Below are 25,732 nucleotides of genomic sequence, written 5' to 3'. Positions count from 1 at the left end.
CAAATTCTTAAGTCAGCACCATTCCTGAATATTTTCTCCTTAAAACTGCAGTGAAAAAAGACAGTCTCAAAAACGCGGTTTCGAAATCGCTGGTGTTTCTGACGTCACAAACTTCCTTGTAACCAATCACGTCAATGTGCCGGCAGGCTTTAGCATATCATTAACAGCGAACTAGCAGGGGAGTCTTGAGAGATGCCAGGTTATCCCGATATATTTTTTTGTTGATATGAAAAATCGGGTGGATTTAGCAATATAGCGGGTGTATGATGTATATTACAAAGTTATGATGAACTATATGCCTTTCTCCATTGATGTTCTGAGTTGTTCAAAGTGTTTCTGATGATTGTTAGATTGTAACATTAGCAACACATTATTAGCTGGATGATAAAATAGTCAAGCAAAAGGCTAATCATATTAATAACCGTTATGTGTCCGACGTTGTAAAGAGCGATACCATTGTGCAGCGTTTACCTCAGTGAGTTGGCCGAGTGAATCTGTGAGCTGGCGTGGGTGGAGGCGGGGCTAATTAGCATATTCATAGATCCGCGTATACTAAATGAAGCAAGGGTCTAGAGTTGCATTCAAGCTATGTTAAGGCATGATGCATTTTTTTCACCGGAAAAATGTTAAAAATTTCATTTTGGTGATCAAAGATGAGTTTTAAAAGGATACAATTATTGACTATTTAAGACTTTAAGTTACACATTTCAAGGGAGTCTCTACATGCTGAAATAAGGGAAAGCTTTCTAAAATTAAAAATAACAAAAACAGCAGAACAAAGCAAATGACCCCCTCATATGTTTCATTGCTAACTTTTCTCCTCTCTCTCTTTTACAGGTCTGTTGCTCTTGACTTCTTGATGAATGCAAGCAGACGCCATACAAGGCTTTGCTGTGCGTCTGTTTACAATCTCCTGTTATTACATGATACACACATTAATCAGCAGCGGGTCCATCTGATCACCATGTATGGTCGTCCATCGCTCGACTCAGGAGGGATGGATCCCACAAACAATTTGATAGCGATGAGTCAACATGGGCTCCTCCAGATGGACTCTGTGCACCATCCAAAATCAACTACACTCTAAAGTGTGGAGACTGTGAAACCCCTGTCTGGACCTGTTGAAGATGATTCAAATCAGCAATTTTTTGTACCCTTATGTATCAAAGGCTGGGAAATGCCCCATACTATGAGGGTCCCCATAGAATGTCATGCTTATGTAAAGCACACGTGCACACACTCACGCACACACATACAATGTGAGAATATTCTCAGAGAGATCAGTGTGTGTTGCTTAGGTCATTCTCATGGACCTGACGGGTTCAGAGGGAAGAAAGGAGACCCTTCCCTCCATGCTTTTGTCACTGGAACACGCACTAATGGAGCTGACACTGAAGTTTGCACTCATTTGCCTTACAACGGTGAGAAACACCCAGATAGACGTGTAAAAATGCAGGACATATTCAGTGAGATTAAGCTGTCAGTCACTGACTTGAGGAGCACTCTGGGAAAATATCTTTAACTAGCATTAACTATAGCATGGGAATATGTGAGGTTGAGAAAAGCAGTCTGATTATACTAATTATACATTTATTTCAGTCTTAATATTAGCTTGATATCTTGATGTATTATATTATATATCTCTAAGGCCAATACTATGGATGCGCAATATATTTGCACCACAATATGTTGGTTATCTGAGATCTTGTTTTTTTTAATTATTTTTTTTATTCATCAATATCAGTTGATATTGTACATTATCATTTCCCCCTTTTTACATTTATAAAATTTTTTGGTCATCTTACGCTCACTTAAAGTTGCAATGTAACACAATGTACAGTTTTTTTCTGTATTGTGATTTACATCCAAGTAACAGGTTATCGAAAAAGAAAAAGTTAATTTAGGGCAGGGACTTGATTGGATGGAGACAAATATGAAAGCGAGGTTGAAGTCTATTTTAAGAAAGGGAAGGGTTTAAGCAGACTAAATAAAGAAGTCTGTCATTTCACTGAAGATCGACATTTTATAATTGTTTATAATCGAGATATATATATTTTTTTTTTTTGTATTATTTTTTTTTTTAGCCTACTGTTAAATGTAATCTTGAGAAGATCTCAGAATGATAATCCACTTTTCATACTGTACATTGTAATACGCTATTGTGATGCTGAAGTTCACTTAAATACATTACAATTTAAATTTTCGGTGTTTTATTTTTAATTTATATAAAATAGTATAGAATTTTAAATATCACCTCATTTTTAATGGTTTATCCGCATCGTCCAGTCTTTCAATGTTGGATAACATAAACCAATTGCATTTTGTGCATCCAAAATGATTGCATGATTTAATAACACTAAATCATGACATCAAACAGAATAAATGTACAAAAGTATTTCATTTCATCGTAAATACAACAAACTCTGAACATAATGCATTTAGGGTCAAACTACAATAATAAAATGTCAATCAAATCACACCACTCTCTAAGCAGGAACCTCTGTCTCAATAAGGTCCAGCCACTTGAAACCAAATTATTTCCAACATATAGGCTACATAGAAATATCAGTGTAAACACAGAACACCATGGACTTCACATTGTGGCTTTTCTACAACATTTATGCTCTTTTCCACTGCTTTGAAAACTCGCACCAAAGACCCTTAATCCTTCAAAGAGAGTTAAGAATCAACTTCAGAAGTAAAGCGGTCCACCAGTTCAACACAACCCTGGGCCAAAACTGGGCCAGAAAGAACTGCATGAATAAATGAGTTGGTTTACAATATCATTTTACTGTTTTACAATACTCACGCTAACAGGCTGATGGCTGTCAGATGGAAAAAATCAACTCACCGGTTTGTGTGGGTGCGTATGTGTGTGACACGCACAGATTTCCCAGGATGACACACACAATTCCCTACGTGCTGGTTGGTCTGCTTTGTAGAAGCAGCCTGCTCTTTCTGTACTTTTTCTCTCTTTTTGTCTGCTTTAAGGTCAGTTCTTTCTCTCTCTCCCTCACTGGTTTTTGCTCCCGTCTATAACCTCTGTTAAGTCCCTCTCACATACTGACACACACATGCTCTCGATCTCTCGCTCTCTCTCTCTCTCGCGCTCTCTCTCACTCCACCACTACAGGACTTCCTGGTTGACAAGGGTTACTATGGTAACATACAGACTGTGTGCAGAGGCCTGGCTCACTTTTGGCTGCCTTCACTAAAGAGCATTTGAATAGGCAGTCAGCCTTTTGTGGCCATAAGGTGATATTTCACAGCACGGGGTTAAAGACTGGAGAATTCAAAGACCAAACCACATCCACCTCCTGACGTTTCTCCTCTCATTTCGCTCTGTTCTGTCCTTCCTGTGCTCCCACCCCACTGTTTTTCTACGAGCCACTGCTTATGTGTGTCTGGCCATACATGGCCAACCAGAGGAGGACAGAAGTGAGTAAGTGAATAGTGAACTTATGCTTGAGAAATTTTTGAACAGATAATTGACAAATAAACTGAGGCAGAGGGCTTGAATTGAGAAACATGCCCAATTCAATATGTCAAGAAAGTGTAAGATTTAGTGGAATGGTCTCAAACTACAGGAAAACCTAACTTGTGAAAAAAGTAGGCCTACTCTGAAATGTATTGAGTACACTTATGGTGTACTTATGCACACCATAAAAAAACCCCAGTAAAAACAGTAATATTGTGAAATATTATTACAATTCAAAAGAACTGATTTCTACTTTAATATATTATAAAATGTAATTCCTGTTATGGGAAAGCTGAATTTTCAGTAGCCATTATTCCAGTCTTCATTGTCACATGATCTTTCAGAAACCATTCTAATATGCTGATATGGTTCTCAAGAAACATATTTTATAGATGTTAACCTTATCATTATATAAATGACTACTTAGACATTGTACATAGACATGTCCTGTCATCATCTTAGGAACTGTGCTAAAAGATATACTGAGGGTAATTGTGGATTATCACAGTACAGGTACAAAGTATGATTTGATTTACAAGATTTAAAGGGATAGTTTACCCTAAAAATAAATTTAAGTCATAATTTACTCACCCTGGTGTTGTTATAATGCCGTATGCCCTTCTTTCTATGCCCTTCTAAATTGGCAGTACTAATTTACTTTATAGTAAGTCAAAAGTACCCTACCAGTAAGTCAATACAAAAACTTTATAAATTACATAATGACACCAATCTTTCTGCAATATAGTTCAAATCGGTACACGTTTAGGTTTGACTTACAGAAAATTGTCATCATATCATTATTATTAACAAGTATTTCTGTTAACTAGCTAAAAAACAAAAATATGGACTCAGGGCTCAACACTAAGGATTTTTTCTTCTGGCCAGGTCAGATCAAGCAAAAACTAGCACTAGCCTAACTAATATAATGACAATAATAAACATAAAAGACAATAATAAAATAATAACAAATGCAATAGCACAAGTAAATACAAGAAAACTGCAGCACTTTATTTTACAGTCCTGTTCCCCATGTACATACTATGTACTTAATATAGCAGTTACAATAACTGGGTTATAATTAGGTACTAACCCTGAACCTATCCCTAAACCTAACCGTAAACCATGTAGGCTAGTTAGCTTATATTATGAGGCTGCTTTCACTCTAAGACCTAATGCATGGATCCGTTATATTGACACACATCCGATAGTTCCTTAACCGTTTTCGTTCACTTAAGACATAACCGACTGTGTTTACGTGGATACTCATCAAGGCATTTTGACATAATTTTGTGTGTACTCACGTGTCGTCTCAGAGGTGGCTTTCTGTGTGTGCGCACAGAAACAATTTATCACAGCATGCGAATACCAATTGAAGTTACTTTCACGGCATCTCACGCATGAATGGCTTAAAATCACTTGAATGTTTAAACTGATAAGACTTAAAAATATGTGAAAATTGTAAACTTTCTTGAAGCAAAACTGGCCCGATCTTTCAGATAGGTGATTATAGTTTTAGGGGGCTGAGACGACAGACACGGTCTAGAACTACTCTTACAGGTCACTTCATTTGACAAATTAAAATTGTGGGGTAACGCAGCACTGTTTTACTTGGTCAAAACAATCATACTAAATATGTTTGAGTATGTTGAAAGCGGTTATAACGTTACTCTCTTTAAACATTGTTAGAAACATTTGGGATAATGTAGACAACAAATGTATATACGTTTTTTAGTGGTTTTGGGATATTTGAATCCAAAATATCTTACATGTACACATTTCCCCCGGTTGCTCTGCTCCTGGGAGTTCAGGAGAGAGTTTGCCAGGACAAGGTTCATCTGCTACTATACCCCCGGTCAGGCCAGCCCAAGTATTGTTCTCAGACCTGATGTCTCTCCTGGATGGCTCTCCATGGGAGATTTCCCTCAGGAGAGATCTTCTGTCTCAAGTTGATGGTGCCCCATTGGGGTGCCCCATTTATCACCCCTGACTGGCGATATGGATCTCCATCTGTGGGTTTGCCCCTGAAGGGACCAAATCTTGAACTCTGGCCTCTCAACCAAGGTTGTTGAAACCATACTAAACTCTACAGCCCTCTACCTCCCCTCCATGAGGAAACTGTATGCATTCAAGTGGAGTCATTCAAGAGTTTCAGCATGATATTTGTCAATTGTATTGGAGGGTTTGTCTATGGCACCATTTGAGCCTTTTGAGTCAGCGTCAGAGAAATTTCTGACTCCTCTTAATATGGAGTTCTTACTTGCAATTACTTCACTGAAAAGGGTAGGAGATCTGCAGGCGCTGTCTGTTGCTTCCTGCTGCCTAGAGTTTGCTCCCGGCATGGTAAAAGCTTTTCTTTACCCTTGACCAGGTTATGTGCCTAATGTGCCTACAAATGTAACACACTTATGTTTTGCAGGCTTTTTACCCTCCTCCTTTTCAGATGGAGGACCAAGAGAAGCTCAATTTGCTTTGCACTTAATTGTTACATCCACTGCTCATCTCAGTGGTGTAAATATGACCAATTGTTGGTCTGATTTGGTTCACCCATGCGGGGCTCCTTGGCATCTAAGCAAAGAATAAGCAAGTGGATTGTAGATGCTATCTCTCTGGCTTTTTAGACGCGTGGTCTTCCTTTGCCTCTAGTCATAAGAGCCCACTCTACGAGAAGTATGGCTCCCTCTACAGCATTATTATCAGGGGTTTCCCTTCAAGAGGTTTGTGATGCGGTAGGCTGGTCCTCTCCACATGCCTTCATCAGATTTTATAGCCAGGATATAGAGTCCACAGCAGGATCTCAAATGCTTGTGACTTTATTATGATTCACACTTGGACAGGCATTTGTTCAGTATGGCGTAGTGGGTATGAACATTCCGTTTGTGCCAACATTCTGATGCAGTGTTGAGTTCCCTCAAAAGGGAACGTCTCAGTAACAATTGTAGAAGGGAACGAGAAACTGTGTTGTTTTGCCATAACTTCCTGCATACCTGAGAGTGATCTACTTCAGCCAATACTTTATAGCTTCAACGGTGCACCGTCATCTGTCCCAGGACTTTTCACACGTTCTTTCACACTGATTTCACACGTGCTTCAGATGTAGTTAGGCAGAAGTGTTCCCATAGCATCAACATTCTGATGCAGTGCTGAGTTCCCTTCTCAGGGTTACAGTCGTAACGAGATGTTTTTACGTTATCATATCATCATTCATAAGTAGTAATTTATCGTATTGATCTGAAGTCTCAGTGGAGCAACTTGAAGTTTCAAGAGCACAACGGTTATTGTTCTTCAATCACCCCTTATGGAGTTCAAACCTACAATCAGGTCTTTAACCACTAAGCCACACCACCATCATAAAAAGCAACAAAACGATAATAAAATTTATCGGGCACAACTGCCTTAGTTCTGTGTGTGGTTTTTTATGAATTTTAAAGAGTGAATTCTTGATTACCTGAACTCGTTTATGCATGTGTGGCATTTTCCATTGCTGGCTTTTTTCCACTGGATCTTGGGAAGCCAGCTCATTCTTAATAATTCATTGGTTTGGCTCAGTAGGGCAAAGCAGTCTTAAATGGTATAGTCTTACAGTGTGTGTGTGTGTGTGTGTGTGTGTGTGTGTGTGTGTGTGTGTGTGTGTGTGTGTGTGCAGCAACCAGACTATTGCAAAACAGAGGAGAGAAGAAAATACATTTCACAACTGACAGTTTAAACAGGAGAATGCATGAGGTGAGACCAGACGAGAGGAGAGGAGAATACAGAGGTCTTATACTGGAATGAAAGTTCAGCATGAGACTGAGGAAAGAGAAATAAACCATTGAGAAGGCAGAGAAGAGTGAGTGATGAACTATAGAGGAGAGGAGAGAGGGCTTAATAAATGAGAGGCATGTTATTAATGGCCGGTCTCCTGCAGCGAGCAGATATTTTTGTCTGCCAGTATGGTGATCACTGGACCGAAAGAAACCTCATCATAACCTGATAAACAATCTACCATTCTTTTTCAGTTCTGTACTAAACGTAGAGATAAACCCCATTTAAAGAAAGCAAGCACATAAAAGGCCTTTAAACCAGGCATTTGTGAAAAAATTTCATTTGCATTAAAAAAGCACAATACTTCAACCAAAGCCAGTGTTAAGCAGCTAAAGTTCAGTTTAATGTTTCAGAGTCCCTCCTACATTTAATGTATCAAGAAAAATGTAACTGTAATGTGCATTACAGTAAAGTACATGGCTTTGTAGATCAATAATGATAATATGAATGAAATGTTAAAAGTACACTACCGTTCAAAAGTTTGGGGTCGGTACGATTTTTTAATTAATACTTTTATTAATACTTTTATTCAGCAAGGATGCTTTAAATTGATTAAAAGTGCCAGCAGAGACAAATATTACAAAATATTTATATTTCAAATAAATGCTGTTTATCAAAAGAATCCTGAAAAAAATGCATCATGGTTTCCACAAAAAATATTAAGCAGCACAACCGTTTTCAACATTAATGATATTAAAAAATGTTTCTTGAGCACCAAATGAGCAAATTCAGCTGTGCCATTACACAAATAAAATATATTTTCAGATATATTCAAATAAAAAAACTGTTATTTTAAGTTGTAATAATATTTCACAACATTACTGTTTTATTTACTGTATCTTTGATCAAATAACTTCACCCTTTGTGAATATAAGATTCTTCTTTCAAAAACATTACATTGTAAAGTAACAGTAAAGTAAATGCATTAATATAGTACTATACATGTTATTACAGACTTATACAATACATTTTATATAATATAACAGGGGGTCTTCTGCTATGTCTCTGATGGGTCCTTGGCCTAAAAAAGATTGTCAACCCCTACTTTAAACAACATCCCAAACAAGCACAAATCCTTCTCTATAATGAAACTACACTCTGAAATGGCTGTGATTTGTCAACTACTTCTACACTAAATTATAGAGTAAACATGTTGCACCAATACTGACAAAATATAACCAAGGGCTTAAGAGATACTGTGAATGGCAGCTAACCACTGCTGATTAACAGCATGACTGGCATGACTCAGTGTTGCGTAAGAGGAAACTAAGTTCACCACGATGGTAAATATTTACTCTTGACAAGTCTCAGACCGCACTGCTGAAATATAACACTCAATTAAAATGGATTGATTGCTTTGTGACCTCAACATTTGAATGTTCTGGAACAAGGGGTGGCTACTGTGCATACAATGTGCAAGATATTAAAACAAGTGCAAGAACTACAGCCTATACCATTCAAGCAGCCTCAAATCTATGAAACGACAACAGCAACAGACAATGCTCCAGATAGCACATCCATCTGATGCTTCAATAGACACAGACTCATTCAGTGGAGACATGGACTGGTTTAGAGTAGGGAAAACAAATCATGGTTATAGTTACCCCATTTCTATGAGGAAAAAGAAGCGAAATATCAGCAGCTTTTGGACATGTACTGTAGCATAATCGCACCTCAGGCGACCACAGTTCAAATCCAAGCTCATGGTCCTCTCTCTCCCATTTCACCTCCTGTCCAACATATATGCTATTCTATCTAAAAAATCAACAGATGAATGATAATTACATGATTGTGTTTGTAATTTTTCCTTAAATGAGTAAATTTGTTTTCCCCCACGTTGTGGACAAGGCCTCCTTGCCAACTGTATCTACCTTATGAATAAATGACCGTTATCAACCTGTCACACGGGAAGTAGGCTATGACAGGAAACACAGTCTGACAGGAATCTAGCAGATCAGGCTCAACAGCTTCTCATGGGACAACACCTCTAACAGCAAATTGTAATATTACAACTTCAGAGAACTGGATGTTTTCTTTATGTACTCTAAATAAGGTGACTTTTTTGCCCACTAAAACACAGCAGCTGGTTAATGCCAGATTTTTGAATTTACATTTTTATATTTACTGTACATTATATTAGTTGGACGAACATGCAAAGACAAAGAACCCTAGAATCCTGAGAACCATAATATAAAACCCCAGTTCTCTTTGCATTCACTTTGTCGCTGACCCAAGTGGATCTGTTTTTGGTCAACATTAGTACCAATCACTTTAGCAGAATAAGATGTCTTACAGGCTACTAATCGAAATTACCAGCCAATTCACACAAAGTACCAACATTTGATGGCTGGTGGGTGTGAATTTCACTCCCTGGGTGCAAACCGTCAAGCATGCGTCTCCACAAATGTTACAGCAAGAAGGAAAGTGACAGAAAAGTTTATAGGTGTTTCATGTTCAAGATCACCTAAATATTTACTTCAAAACAGAACAGAAGCATACTGTTGAGTAAAAGACAGTCATGAAGTTTGAAGAGAACTGAAAGAGGCGTATTTACCGTGAGGAGATGTTTCCCTGGAATGAGTAGCACAGAAAGAAGCAGAGAGAGGGAACAGATTACAGCCAGCTCTGTTTTTGCTGGGAGGGCGTTTGCAATTTACTCCGATTCTGTGACTCAGCCTTTGTGTGTGTGTATGTGTGTGCGTGTGTAATACACCATTCTGGGCAAGCCAGGATCATACATGAAACTCTCTGCGCCTAACGAGTCCAAAGCTCCGTAATAGTTTCCATCCCATACTCACATACATATACACACACATGCACAGCTGGAAATAATAGAAAGTCCCATGCAGGCTGAGGAGAAACACCCTCTTGTGTGTTAAAATCAAAAGAACAAATGAGTGCATTTCCCTTCCCACACACACAGACGGCATGTTTGATCTGCAAATACATCAGCTCATTGTTCACTTGAGGACAGATCATCACTTTCTCTCTCTCTCTCTCTCTGACATACAATTATCTCATGCCTTCATGTCTTTTCTGTCATTCAACCGAACACAGCCTTGTGGCTTCCTTTATTCCAGTCATACTGTCAGTGCCTGAGATGAAGATGTGCCCTCTGCTAGAGCATGAAATGAGACAATCAAATAACATCACGATGTCCTTCCAGTTCAGCCATACAACATGCTTTCTGACTATTTCCACAGGCAATGAGGTTTAGTGACCACTTATGTCCATTAAATTAGAGGATACTTAAACTACTGGGCTGACTGGCTAAAATGAGACACTCTATATTAACATCAACCTAAAAAACACATTTCAAATTACTGTCTATGGTTGCATAAAAAGAAAATCTTCACATCCGCCTGCTTTCTTTGAAGTGGCAATGTTCAATTCATGAATGAGTCAGATCTTTTCATTGAACTGTGTAAAAATCACTAAACTCAATAATCCACTTGCAGTTGGAAGATTATCAGTAAAGATAAACAATGCCGGATCTTTTAGGTTGTAAAAATATTCCACTTGCAATACTGTTTAAACCAGCACTGATATACACAAAATGAGTAATCAGCATATGGTGATGTTAAAACATGCCTCTTTTGATGAGCTAGTTTTGTACAAATGTGGATAGAGCTGAGGTTAACTGTAAAATTGAGCATAAACTGTAAAACAATGACTTTGCTTTTTATTCTGAGAACTTGTTGGAAATAATTATTTGGAAACGAATTATTACACACAGTGACTCATTAAAAGTAATGTTTAGTAATGCACACTTCTGAAGAACCCTTTATCACAGTCTTATTTCAGGTAAAGGCAGCTTGACGTGGATGAGATCATTCATCCTTATTTAACTAAACCACCTTCCTTTCCTTATATCTCTGATATCTCACAACAGTATGTAATGAGTGGTTGAAATGTCGTTCAAATGAATGAAGAGTCATTCAAGATGGGAAATTACTGCAATTATATAGTTGCACTTTTGAATGGTAGTTTAGGGTAAATCAACCATTGTAAGACATTCAGACCAAAAATACTGGAGGAACTGTTTAGTAGTGAGCCAAGGACACCTACCGTGCTGCACGTCTGCTGATGATGAGGATGTTTGTTTTCTTCATCAAGCTGAGCAGCCTTTAAGTGCAATCTTCAGTTCACTCAGAGACATTCTCTATCCCCCCCCCACTCGGCTTTGACTCAATGGCTTAGTAAGCCCTTCCTCGCTTCTTTTCTTCTTCCTCAAGCTCTCTTCTGCCATCCAAAATAAATATTTAACAGTCAGATAACGTGATCAACAATCAAAGGTCACATACTGCTCACTACGCCATTCTCCTCCCTCTAATTTTTTATGAATTTCCCACTCGTATAATTAGATTTCTGGGGTGTTACTGTAAATGTAATTTAATGCTGATAACAACTCACTGGACTCAATGCCCACTGCAGAAGCCAACTGGAACAAGTTATAGAGCGGGTGCATGTATGACATCAGAACCCGGAAGACTAATTCGCCAATGGATCCTTTGAGATTTTCCTATGGGGTTTCATAATGGGGTTTTTTGGTTTATGTGTAAAATAAAGCCTGTGGTAAACATAAACATTTTGTTCTACAGCGTAAATTCACACACTCCCATCGTGAAAATGCCATTTTGATGCATTTTTCAAAACAAACTTTTTTAATAAGTAACCAGATAAGACAGCTTGGGGAGTGAGTGTGTGCAGTGTGCTGTATGTTGTAAAACAAAACATCAAAGTATCGTCAAGTTATGTTTACCACAGGCTTTATTTTACTCATACATTAAAAAAAAACATTATAAAACCCAATAGGAAAATCTCAAAGGAATCAGCAGCAAATTAATTAGTCTTCCAGGTTCTGACGTCATGCCTGCACCACTCTATACAAGAAAACGTACAAAAGATTTCCATTAGAATTAAGTAAACATTTCGCTTCATTTAAGGCCACTGTACTAATGACCCTCTGTGAATTTCAGATTCATTCTGATGATCTGATGTACCCAACACTTGGACAAACCGTAGAACACTTCTGCATTTCTTGACATAAAAAATCTCGACTGCAAAAAAGCTATTGAACACTTCTGCCATTATTGCCCAGTAAAAAAACATAGTTCATTGAACATATGCTTATATTTTAATTTAGCAAAAACATTCTCCAATTGTGGGGCATGTTGTTGTGACACTATGCAAGTTGTCACGATGGCACAATGGCCATTAAACAACCTATTTTGAAGCTTTTTCTGCTATACTTGCGCAGTAAAAATGGAAACACAAAAATATTCCAAGGTAACAAATGGTTGTACGGTAACAATTGATGAGCCAAAATATTACGACCAGTCACAGGTCAAGCGAATATGGTTGATCACCTCCTAACAAACTCACATGTCAATGTCTGGGTAGAGGGTAAACAAACAATCAGTTCTTGAAATCAATGCGTTGGATGCAGGAGAAATGGGCAGAAATAAAGACGTGGGCGACTTTGACAAGAGCCGAATTGTTATGGCAAGGCGACTGGGTCAGAGTGTCTCTGAAATGGAAAGGCTTGTGGGTTGCTCTCAATTTACCAACAGTGGTCTGAGAAGGGACAAACCACAAACCGGTGACAGGGTGTTGGGCCCCCAAGGCTCATCGATGCATGAGGACAACGAAGGCTATCCTGTCTGGTCCGAGCCAAGAGAAGGTCTGCTATGGCACAAGTCACATACCAGTCAGAGTGTCCACCATCAAAAGTGCCTACAATGGGCACACGAGCGTCAGAACTACACCTTGGAGCAGTGGAAGAAGGTCATATGGTCCAATGAGTCCCATTTTCATTTACATCACGTGGAGGGCCATGTATGTGCGCGCAATTTACCTGGGGAAGTGATGGCACCAGGATGCACTGTGGGACGACGACAAGCCAATGGAGGGAGTGTGATGCTCTGGCCAATGTTCCGCTTGGAAAGCCTGGGTCTGGCCATTCATGTGGAAGGAAATTTGACACATGCCACCTACCTAAACATCGTTCCAGACCAGGTACACGGTACACCCCGTCATGACACTGGTGTTCCCTCGTGGAAGTGGCCTCTTTCAGTATGATAATGCACCCTGCCACACAATGTTCAGGAATGGTTTGAGGAACATGATGAAGAGTTCAAGGTATCAAATTCCCCAGATCTCAATCCAATTAAGCATCTGTGGGATGTGCTGGACCAACAAGTTTGATCCACAGCGGCTGCACATCGCTACCTACAGGACTTGAAGGTTCTGCTTGCTAAGGTACCAGATACCACAAGACACCTACAGGGTCTAGAGTCCATGCCTCGGTGGGGCGGAGCTGTTTTAGCAGCAGGTGGAGCACAAACAGCATATTAGGTAGGTGGTCATAATGTTTTGGTTCATCATATAACATCATATCACCGGCCACTTTAATGCTATCTGTTCAACTGCTCGTTAATGGAAATATTAAAAAAAATAACAATACAGATTCTAAAACACTTACGGACACTTAAAAAGTGAGATATAATTCATTAAATTCTATAAATTTGGTTATATTTCTGACAAATATATGCCCCAGTTTATTAGTTTATATTAAAACAATTTGACCGAATGAATGAAAATTGTATATGCAATAAAAATACATATACCTTTAATACTAGGCCTAAACATTTGTGGGAAAAGTCTTGCCCTGAGAACGCACTTTTAATCTTTAATTTTGAAAATTAAAATGTTTCAGGTATAGCTGACTGTTGTGTGAAGGTCAGTGTGGTTTTATTAAGTTCACTTTTAACCCAACAGCTAAAACAAAAATATGATACTGGAATTGTAGTTTGTAGGACATGATTCACAAATATTATTCTAATTTAAGAGGGTTTTGAACTAGATGTTTGAAAATAATAAACCAACTTCTATAGTGCAAATAAAAACTCAAAAACTATGAGTGGTGTCAACTGGTGTCAACCAGCCCCGGTACTACCGTATTTTTATATTTTAAGGTTGAAATGTCATGTATCACAATGTTGACAATGTAGATTTATACTATCAAATTCCTCCTCATTTATTCAGTATTTCTCCATATTCAGTAAAATTAAAAGAAAACTATAGTGTTAACTATTAGACTTTAATATCTAACAGCCAGCCAAAATGCAAACAAACGAAACCAAATATAGCACTTTCTCTTATTAGCCTACACTGCATTTCTCACGCCCAAATCCGTAATTCCTCTTCCCCACCCTTCCTGAATATTTTCAACTAACGCTACTCTTTTAAAGGAAAGAGCTCACCCACTTTATATGTAGACTTCTTCTCCAGCACTGAGCCTCACATATTAAATGTTGAACATGAGCGTTGTTAAGAATTAGAATTAGAATAACGGCTAACCAAACTTTTGTCAGTTTCTTCTGTGTTGTTGGGAGTTTTTGTTTTCCTACACAATACTGACACCTGGCGGAAATGTTCAGCAGTGCATAAAAAGTCAGTCCTACAAACTGTTTACATAAAATGCATTTAATACAAAATTAAAAAACATTGTTCATATTACATACATACATATTTACAATACATACAAATATATATTTAAATCCTATTACATACATATTTACATATATATTTTATTTTTTCGCAAATATATTCATAAATAATCAGAATGTAAAATAATTTACAAATGAGAAATAGTGCAACTAGAGAGAATAAAAATAAAAAACATGTGCACAGTGCAGTGATAGATTTGTACATTAAAGCAATTCTGAAATTAATTGTGCAAAATACATTCAACAAACAGGCCATAGGCCACCAGTTTAAATGGGATGAAACTAGTCATATGGTTGTAAGGAACCCAAGGGATGACGACACAGAGGACAGGTCCCAAACGTCATGAACACCCTCATGGCACACGGAGTACAAACACATTTATGACCACAGCTCAAACGAATGTTTGCCACATCACTGTAACACACTACACATTCCTCACAGTCAGGAGTTTCATGATCTGAGGGGGAAAAGAGAAGAGATTAGGAGCTGAAACTCCATGTGCTCGATCATACAATGACTGTCATGCACTTATGAGATTCTTACCTGTGTTGACGAGATTAGGGTTTCTCAGGTTTCTCTGCTCCAGCGTGCTCATTTTTTCCTTCTTTATTTGTAGCATTTCTTTATCTTCAGTGTGTTTGATGTGTGTGAGAGCAGGACAGGACCTCCTGGTGAAGATGCAACATCTCTTTTTGGAGCCTATAACGCAGATACACAGATCACATACACTGTTAGGCAGGGGGAAAAAGAACTAGGCATATATTTGTGTCCCTGGTTTGCTTAAGCCTCAGAGCCACAAGGGTTCTGTTAAATCTTGAAAGAAAAAAAAAGATTTTACAAAATGTATTTTTAGAACGGTCAAATAACACGTGCACTTAAGATACTAATGATATATATATAGAGAGGTTCGAACGACTCGTCCAAAGATCGGACTCGAGCGTTTCTATATATATAGCCTACACATCAAAAAGTAAAGTAAAAAAAAAAAAAAAAAAAAAACCTTTCTAACAGAAAAGTGTTATGGTGGTGCAATGATATGAGATCCTAATCAGGTTATTTTTGTGCTACAGTATATCATTTTGGAAGTAATCAAAATATAGCACAAAAATAACCAGTTTTTTCAACAACAAACAAAAAAGAAACTTTTTTATGCCCTCAGAACACAAATATGATACATCTGAAGCCTCACCAAGCATCATCACTGACGTGGTCTGTCCATAGACGTCCACCATCGCCCAGACGGGCCACTTGGCGTTCAGAGCGGTTTGCTCTGTGTGTGTTCTGCCATCAGAACTCCGTATGCACAGACAGCCGTTCTTCTTAAACCAGAACTGAATCTCTGAGCCAGGGCGACAATTGTCCACGGGAACCGCCACCGCCGCGAACAGTGGAGAGTGGGTCAAGTCTGGGATGGCCAGAGGGGGTAAAGTTGTCTGCTCGGGTAAAACATGCGTGAATCCAACCCGCAGTGCTCCGTGCCAACCCCGCACGCACTGCTCGACTCTCAGGGAAACTTTCTCCTGTATCTTCACCTGTCGCCCGCTGAACGTCAGTCCGTGGCAGAATGACGAACCGTCCCTGGTCACGCGACGACCCCCGTCACTCAGCGTTATCAGAGGACCCTTCACTTCTGAGTGGAAACAAATCGCTCTCAGGCTCCCGTGCGCGTGACACACGCACTTCACTTTCTCTGGAAAAGAAATAAAGGATTTGTCATTTTAAATTCATATCTAAATGACCACGCGGTGTGTTGTGGACATTTCTGTTATGATTCATGTCTTTTTTGCAACTTGTGTTTGCTCAGGACTTTCCTGAACGTCCGATTCGCGAATCAGTTCTTTTGAGAAGAATCAACCGGTTGAGAAAAGGTTCGAACGACTCGTCCAAAGATCGGACTCGAGCGTTTCTCGAGTCAATTCTCACTGAACCGAGAATTTATTTGAAATATAGGGTAAATTCAGGTTTATTGGGACACTTTTCCCAGTCATCTCAATGGCAAAACATTTACGACGACGAGACAGTTTTATCAATCAATTACACACATGAAATAAGGGCTTAATCAAATCAAATCAAGTATATTTGTATAGCGCTTTTCACAATACAGATTGTATCAAAGCAGCTTCACAGTATTAAATTAAAATAAAATAATACAACAAGGTTTGTTTCTAGTGGAATTTATTGATTGATAGAATAAAATTAAATATCCCCAAAATATCCCCAACTGAGCAAGCCAAAGGCAATCTTCGCAGAGAGATTAAACTTAAATTCAGTAGTCCTATTGTTTAATGTAAATGCAAATTATATTAAGGTTCTAATTAACATGAATCATCTGCAACAACCTGAAATGGGACACATGAAATGAAAATAAACACCCTTATTGAAGTTTAAAAACGCAATACATGTAGGCTACAGTACAGCATCAAAAAAGTCACTCCGGAATAAATGTAATTTGCATAAGAATTTAACTGGTTCTTTGTTCGGTTCAAAAGAACCGATTCGCGAACTTAGTCGTTCCTGCTGTTCAACTCACTGACGGCAATAGCGCTTTATAGCCACTAGAGGCAGCCGCTGCTCAACTGTCAAAATCACTGTTTTGGACAGTTTCGTTTCAAGCATCACATTACGCACATTATTATCAAGCTCAGATTCTTCAATGTTGCACGAAAAATAATAATTTCATATTACTGGCGCATAATATAATCTATTTATTTATTGACAATTGTATTGTATAAATTACTGTAAACTAATTGGTTGGTTAAAGCTCTTAAAACAAAAATAATTTACATTTAGAAACTTGCTAATTAAAAAAATTAAATAGCCTACCAACAGAACTATTTTTAAGCTTGACATATTGCTTTTTCATTATGATATTGTTGAAAAGTTACAATTTGTCTCTAGTGTCATCTTATTACCTTTCTTTTTCTCTGTCATCCTGTTTTCTTAAGCAGCTCTTGGTATCTTCTGCAGGCTACATTCGTTTCTATATCTAAGTATGGGGGATTTGTTGCTCTTTAAATGCATGTGTTGTTGTTTGCACCTAAACAGGAGGATACTATTGGAAGGAGTGACTAGGGGCGGAGCCCTGTTAAGTTTTATTTGAGGATGACTATTCCTTGGAAATCATCAGATAGATTATCAGATTTTACAACATTTGTTCAGAATACATCAAACAATACAACAACAATAACAGGTTTTCAAAAAGTTTTAAGAGTAGATGTCCAATGAAGGAGCAGACCTCACATGAAAAGGGGGACCATTCCAAAGCTTGGGCCCAGCCACAGAAAAGGCCCGATCACCCTTTGATTTGTAGCGACACTGAGACACATTTAAGAGGAAGTGATTGGAAGATAAGTGCCCTAGCAGGACAATATGGCACAATAAGACCACTAACCTTGTTGCACGGCCGGACAACGCCTTATACAAACATAAGGATCTTAAAATCAACTCTGAATTTAATGGGAAGCCAGTGAAGGGATGCTAAAACAGGGGAAATATGATCCCTCTTTTTAGACCCAGTCAAAAGTCTTGCAGCCGCATTCTGAACAACTTGCAATCGATAGTGAAGATTGAGGGAGACCAGAATAAAGAGAGTTGCAATAATCTAATCGTGATGTTACAAATACATGAATCGCAACTTCTAAATCTTTGCTTGAAAGAAGGTTCTTCAACTTTGCAATAGATCTTAGATGGAAAAAGCTTCCTCTAATAACAGCAGTAATTTGTTTATCAAAAATTAGTGAAGAGTCAAAGATCACTCCAAGGTTTTTATTCATTAACAGTGGCGTTAGCATGCTATTAAACAGGCAACGTGCACCACAAGATATATACTCTTTCATTTGAAGGAGGCATGAGAAAGAATGTTTCATACAATACTCTTATCATTCTCATAGTTGAGTCTGTTTTGAGTATCTGGGTCACATGACTTTAAAATTGTAAAATTTTCTGTGGGCATTTTGTCAGTCTGACCTAAAACCAATATGTCCGCCCATGGAGCATTCTGAACATTCAGACTATGCGGAAAGTAGTTACATATTAATCTTATTGTAATGTTGTTGTAATGGGGATGATTGGGGAAATGGAAAAATCATTGCCAAGAACATTCATGGTCAGTCTCTCACGTATGGCAAGAGATGGCCATTGAATGACCAAGAGTCGGATACGACTGAAATGGGAATAGATAGATAGATGTGTTGCTGACTATTGTTGCACCAGTTTACTTTTCCTTTTACTCGTTTGTTTTTGTGTTTCATTCTTGTCATATATTTTTGTAATTTAATAAACTTTTGTCATTTCTTGACTGTGAATGCAGAAATTAACAAATACACTGGACAAGCAATGTGTATAACTCGATAAATTGAGTATTATTCACTTTGCCATTCAGACATTTCAATTAGCCATTTGTGTAATTCCAATTTTTCTAAAAGTAGGGCTATTTCCTGGATCAAGGGCACTTTTTTCAGGGTTCTGTCACAGCCCTGACACTCCTGTTTTGTCTTGTCGTGTGCCTTGTTTCCTGTGCTTTCATGTTTTGTCTTGTGTTGTGTTGCATGCAGCTTGTGTTTTTGTTGTCTTATTTTGTTGGGGCACATGGCTGGCGATTGTGTTTGAGGGCCATGTGCTCATGTGTTTGTCACGTTTGGTGTGAGCACATGGATTGTCATGTTTCCTTGTGCCATCGTTCTCCTGTCATTGTCTAACCCCACCAATCTTGATACCTGATTATTGATTCATTTGCCCCACCTCGTTACCTGCTTTGTCTGCTCTCCCTATTTATTCTCCCTGTGTTTACAGTTCTGTGCTGGTTCGTCGTCGTAATTCTACCCTGTTATGCCAAGTCAAGTCTGTGTTGTTATCCCCCTAGGGGTAGTTTTTGTTTGCATTTTGTTTTAGTTTTATTATTAATAAAGACCCATTTTTCTGCACTTGAGTCTTCACTCCTTTCACCTACTCAAAACCTGACAATTTTAGCTTGTGTTTTGCTCTTTGGTGGGTTTAAAGCTCAAGAGCTCTGCAAAGCAGTCAACAACAAAAACACAGTTGTATTTCACTTTCATTTTGAGTGTTTATACATTTATGATATCATTTACTCATTCAATCATTCACTAATCTCATGATAACCACCATTTGTTATGTTTATAATTGTTTCAAAGGAGTAAATTCGGAAATAACAAATGTTGTTTATATATAGTCACGGTTGGAGTGGCTGCAATCAAGCGCACAACGACAGGGATACTATGGAAGACTTTACTCCAGGAATAAACATGAAATAGTACAACCACATAGAACTCAAATAATACAAGACAAGGAACAGGGAGAAACAGAGGGCTTTAATACACAGAGAACAGCTGGGGCAAATGAACTCAATAGCCACGTTTCCATTACAAATTCCATCCAAATTGAAATTGCGAAATGAAAATACGCCCAAATGCAAACACGTCAATTTCGCAAAAACTCCCATTTATCGCAAAAAAGTTTTTACGCTCGCATGAGGTGGTTTTTCAGGCAATTCGAAAAAGAATTATTTCGCAAAACTGCAATGGAAACAGCTTTTGCGCATTTATAGGTCACCTGATGTAGATGACGCGGTATGTTTGGGCAGAATACGAGACAGAGTTATTTATTAAATTCATATAAGACAAAGTAATTACAGGAATAATGGATTCTAAACCTCAAATAAATGCCACAATTAAGACCTCGAAGCAGATATGAGGGAGAAACACCCAGAAACACCTCATATGAGCCGCTCACAAGTGGGTCGTTCCTTACCATTAATGCTTGGAAACACACATACATCTCCTTCGATTAATAATAATGGCTAGTGCAGTGGCTGGGATATAGTACATAAACCTACCAATGTCCGTTGCCATGGTTTTTGGAATGATTTTACTTAAAAAAATGTTAAGTTTTAGTCGCATAACATCGGTTAATGGAAACGCCGTCATTTCGCAATAGTTTTTTGTCGACATTTAGAAAAAAATCTCAAAAGTTTTGCGCAAATCTGTAATGGAAACGCACCTAATGACAGTAACCATAGTAACTAACAGGACACAGCTGAACCAAATGAACTAATGAAGGAGGAGTGGCTAGAAACTGAACAACGAAACTGAGAAAGTCCAAACACAAACAGAAACGTGACATATAGGGCCTCAAACTATCTTTTTGCCATACCTGCCAATGGCTGGTGACTTTATATTATATATATATATAATATTTTTTACCGGCCATGAAACTGTTTTGGCAAAAACAGGCAGTTATGACACCAAAACCTAACACTGCAGTGAAAATTCACAATTTCAATAGCACATCTAAACCGAACCTAACTTAACTAATATAAATTGAAAAAAAACATTATTAAAGACAATTAACAGTAGTTTTCAGGTAGACAGTGAATAAAGTAATTAAATACAAAATAAATAATACTGGATAGTCTTCACTGTATGAATTAACAGATTAATCCATATTAAAGTTACAAAAGTTTTTTCAGTAAAGAGCAGTGAGTGATTTTTATTATTTTTTTTCAAAAACTATTCACGATTCAATATACACAAGCGTGTTCTTTCTCTACTGTTTCTTCTACTTTTTAAGGGTTAATGACACACCTTTTGTTTTATGATGCGTAATTTTAAACACCTAATTTTAATTATTCTCAGGTTAGGTAAAGTAAGTCAAATCTGTCCTAAATAATAAGCATTTGAATTTCCATACTTACGATATTTAGAGAAGACTTCTCCGTGGTTAGTTCAGCTCAATCTTTTGTAAAACAAAGACTTATGGCAGGCGAGCTTCTTAATTTCAATTATATATTTTTTTTTATTACAGGTTAACTAGTTTACATAAAAGGTACTAATATATAAAATAAAAGTAAATCAAAACCAAATAATTTACAAGCTTTTAACTTCATGAGGCACAATGGCAAGGCATCTAACACCGGAGAGGCCATCCTTGGTGATCAGCGTCCGACTGGACAATGGAATTCCCTCCTGGAAACTCCCAAAACCTTGTTCATTGGTAATCCCCTCCTGGAAACCCCCTAGGACTTGGCCATTAAAGCTTTTGCCTCTTTGTCCTCCTTCTTCTGGACCTTTTCTTCAACGCATTCTGTATCTCGTCCGCAACACGTAGACGGTATTGCTTGCATTTTTCTTCTTTCTTTGGCAAAGCTCTTTCTAATACATTTTCAATTTCTCTCTACTCTGCCATATGCTTAATAAATGCTTACAACATTCAGTGTGGTATGTTTTTCTTTATAAACCATTGTCTCAATAAATGATTTTACAAAAACAATTTGCAGTGTTTTTCTTTATAAACAATTTTCTCAATAAATGATTTTACAACAGCAACTTCTGGTGTCTTGCTTTATAAAAACACTTCCATTATATAAGGTTACAATTATGGTTGACTCCAATACATAATTGCTTCATACACAAAAAGGCATATTTATAATAGAAAAAATGTGGATATTCCATAACACTTTCTACTATAGTGTTTTTTAAGCTCTACGGTTGCCATTTTCAGTCTTGGTTAATGCACCTATGAATCATCCCGCGGAATCAATTTCCTCAGACAGGGACATATAAATTACATGGGCAAAAGTGTAGATACCAAAACCTTATTCACCCTTTTCTAACAGGTGCATAAAACCAAGTACAGTTATGCACATCAACATACATGTAAAGTAGAGTGCATCTCTATATGCTTGAGGGACATCACCCAAAATCAGACATCACTGACGCTCGTGTCTGAATGGGATCAAATCCTTGCAGCCTTTACAGAAGTGTAGAAGCTGTTAGAACAGCAGAAGAGAAGACCAGCTCCCTATAACATCCATCGTTTTTAAATTTTAATGTTAAAATTTTTACTTTTGGCCAGAGGTGGACAGTTAAATTTACTTGAGTACTGTACTTAAGTACACTTTTTGAGTATCTGTACTTTACTTGAGTATAATTTTTTCTGGAAACTTTTTACTTTAACTTCACTACATTTGAAAGACAAATGTCGTACTTTTTACTCCACTACAATTCTGTCATGGTCCTTGAGTAGAAAGTAGTAACGTCACTAAGGGGATGATTTTGGAGGGGTTGCATTTTGATTGGAAATGAAAGTCGGTTTGACGTCAGAACCCGACTGATGTTGGTTTCTGACATCAACCTCATTTTCATTTTCAACGTTGGGTTTGGTCTTCTAAATGCAAATTTTGTCATTGGTTTGGAGCACACTAGTTTATAGATAACAGTAAGGCTAACCTAATACTAAAAGCCAAAAAAAACTTTAAATAGGGCAATATTTGAGGGAACAGCCATTCGGGTGTCTGAAACCATTGTGGACATTATTGCACTTATTTATTTATTGCACCATTAGTGCACTTATTCAATCTCACATTCAATCTCATAAATTTGATATTGATATGAGGCTAGGCAGGCATAGATTCAGAGGCATTAGGTAGTATTACATACAACAATGCAGCAATAATAAAACAATGCACTGACATTTACTTTTTACTTTTGATACTTAAGTACTTTTAAAAACAACTTCTTTTTACTTAAGTAAAAATCGGCCTTTACAACTTTACTTGTAACGGCGTAATATTTGACCAGTAGTATCACACAATTAAGGAAGTTGTGTACTTTGTCCAACTCTGCTTTTGGCCACATCTATTTCCCTAAAAACATTTCTGAACTGAACTGACTTAGAGCTTACTTCAGGTCAAGGGTACGGCTGTCAATAAAACTACTGTGGATGAATGGATGCATTCTTAAGTTAATGATACGTTTTTTATTATAATGCGATAATGTTTTCAAAATAACCTACTGAATTTATTGATATTGTCCATAACAGGCTGTTCATCTCTACATGGTATAAAGCTTATCTTAAGATAAGCTTCATAGATAAAGTATTAAAGTAAATAATTCTGTATAGGTCCAATATCCTTCCAGCTGTGTGATATGTTTATTCCTATTAAATCTGTTTTTTTCCCTGCCATGACAGTTTTTGATGAAGTTCAACCTGGAATAAAATATCATACAGGTTGAAGAGAACCATTCTCAATCTTCTCAAATTATAAAAGTCTTAAATAGACTTGTAAGCCTTGTGCAATTTGTTTCATTTATGACCTTATTTTATCAGACATATGGAACTGCAACATTTTCTTAAGTTGTCAGTATACCCTGCAAATAAAATATCATAATATTTTAATAATAATAGACTATCTTTTTGTACTTAAATTATGGGACTCCAAAGTGTAGCTATATGTAAGCCCATATTAGCCCATGTAAGTGTACGGATTCAGAATTAATCACCTGTAACATTCTGGGAATTTCACAGGATGCAGTTCAGAAGATGGTTATGTCTGCTATGTTTCATCCTGTTGGAAATTTACTAGGCTAAAGGACACCTGTACAGGGGTGCATTCCCTGAAACCAACTATGGTTGCAAGTTCTGTCGTTACCAACATATTAAAAGGAACTTGCGACCATATTTGGCTAACGATGCTTTTGAGAAACGCACACCTGACCATGTCAGTTGGTCCCCGACTCTTTTAGTTGCACTCTACATCTATATTCTATATTATGGGTCTCTTATATTTACATTTTCAGAATGTGTTTTAGTGTGTTAAACAATATAGGCTATTTTTAATTAAACTTTATTTATTTATTATCAACCGCTCGTTTGAATCTGATTCAAGTCACTAAGTATTTTATTGGTTTATTCCATGGGTTTAATCGAGGAACAAGTTTACAACGAGCTCAAAATATGATGTCACTAAGCATTTCACGGAAATCACATGTCAGTTTATCTTATTATTTTGTTAGACTTGTATCATGTGAGCAGAGTGAAATAGCAGAAACGGTCTTCTGCGAGGAAATGCAACGTATATCAGTATTTTTCCTACAGCATGAGCTACAGTGGGTTTGGCGCTTCTGAGGAGCTGGAGTGGTCGTGGCCTGGAGGAGGAGAGTCTGCTATGGACAACTTGGTTCACGTGTGCCTCGTAAACCAACCACATTATAGCCTTGACAGTAAATCACTGTACGCGGATATCTGTCTATCTATTTGCTATCTCTAAAATGGCAAGGCTTGTGGGTTGCTCTCATTCAGTACTGAGAATTTACCAACATTAATTAAAACCGTTTAACCAAATGAATGAAAATTGTATATGCAATTAAAATACATAAACCTTTAATTTGTGGGAAAAGTCTTGTCCTGAGAACACACTTTTAATCTTTAACTTTGACAATTACAATTTTTCAGGTATTACACGGGTCAGTGTGGTTTTATTGAGTTCACTTTTAACCCAACAGCTAAAAGAAAAATATGATACTGGAATTTTAGTTCGTAGGATATTATTCACAAATAGTATTCTAATTTAAGAGCATTTTGAACTAGATGTTTGAAAACAATAAACCAACTATAGAAGCACACGTTTGTCAAATAAGACTTTTGCAAACTCTGTGTGTCAACCACACCCCGTACTAACTTACCGTATTTTGATTGGTTGAAATGTCATGCATCACATGTTGACAACGTAAGATTAACTTTAAATTAAAAGAAAACTAGTGTTAACTTCTAGACTTTAATATCTAACAGCCAGCAAACAAACGAAACCAAATATAGCACGTTCTCTTATTAGTAGACTACACACTGCATTTCTCACGCCCAAATCCGTAATTCCTCTTCCCCACCCTTCCTATTTTCAACTACTATTTTAAAGGAAAAAGCTCACCCACTTTTAAATGTAGACCTCTTCTGCAGCACTGGGCCTCACATATTAAATGCTGAATTAGAATAATGGCTAATCAAACTTTTGTCAGTTTCTTCTGTGTTGTTGGGAGTTTTTGTTTTCCTACACAATACTGACACCTGGCGGAAATGTTCAGTAGTGCAAGACATTACGCTTTGTGAGGTGACGAATAACTGAGCATAAAAAGTCAGTCCTACAAACTG

General features: G+C 37.5%; 2 protein-coding genes across 6 annotated transcripts in view; both read right to left on the bottom strand.

The window, feature by feature from the left end:
- sorbs3 (sorbin and SH3 domain containing 3) overlaps positions 1–14,611 on the bottom strand; it is a 60,334-nt gene extending 45,723 nt beyond the window's left edge. For 2 of the 5 annotated variants that reach the window (XM_084086927.1, XM_084086931.1), the window contains exon 1: positions 9,834–10,057. The gene's annotated coding sequence lies outside the window, so the exon portion shown is untranslated. Of the gene's footprint in view, positions 1–2,851; positions 3,886–9,833; positions 10,058–11,347; positions 11,595–14,548 lie in introns of those variants that run through there. The other 3 variants (XM_084086929.1, XM_084086930.1, XM_084086928.1) reach the window with 3 other exon arrangements.
- A 143-nt stretch (positions 14,612–14,754) lies between these two features.
- LOC311065783 (E3 ubiquitin-protein ligase NEURL3-like) lies at positions 14,755–17,823 on the bottom strand. The gene is made up of 4 exons (XM_084086530.1): positions 17,704–17,823; positions 15,981–16,481; positions 15,335–15,490; positions 14,755–15,248 (listed from the first exon to the last, which is right to left on the bottom strand). Exons 1-4 carry the CDS (start codon positions 17,720–17,722, stop codon positions 15,073–15,075), a joined length of 852 nt encoding a protein of 283 aa, XP_083942656.1. The 5' UTR covers positions 17,723–17,823; the 3' UTR covers positions 14,755–15,072.
- Positions 17,824–25,732: the final 7,909 nt, after the last annotated feature.

The sequence above is a fragment of the Abramis brama genome (genome assembly GCF_963993115.1).
Source record: "Abramis brama genome assembly, chromosome: 16".
NCBI classification, from domain to species: domain Eukaryota; kingdom Metazoa; phylum Chordata; class Actinopteri; order Cypriniformes; family Leuciscidae; genus Abramis; species Abramis brama.
Note: the sequence above shows the minus strand (reverse complement) of the source record. Positions and strands in the feature narration are given on the sequence as shown.

Excerpts from the sequence above, each read along its gene's own strand:
- LOC311065783 (XM_084086530.1), bottom strand. Across the intron at positions 15,491-15,980 it reads CACGTCAGTGATGATGCTTG|GCTCCAAAAAGAGATGTTGC; the intron begins GTGAGGCTTCAG and ends TCTGCGTTATAG. Across the intron at positions 15,249-15,334 it reads CCCTAATCTCGTCAACACAG|ATCATGAAACTCCTGACTGT; the intron begins GTAAGAATCTCA and ends TTTCCCCCTCAG.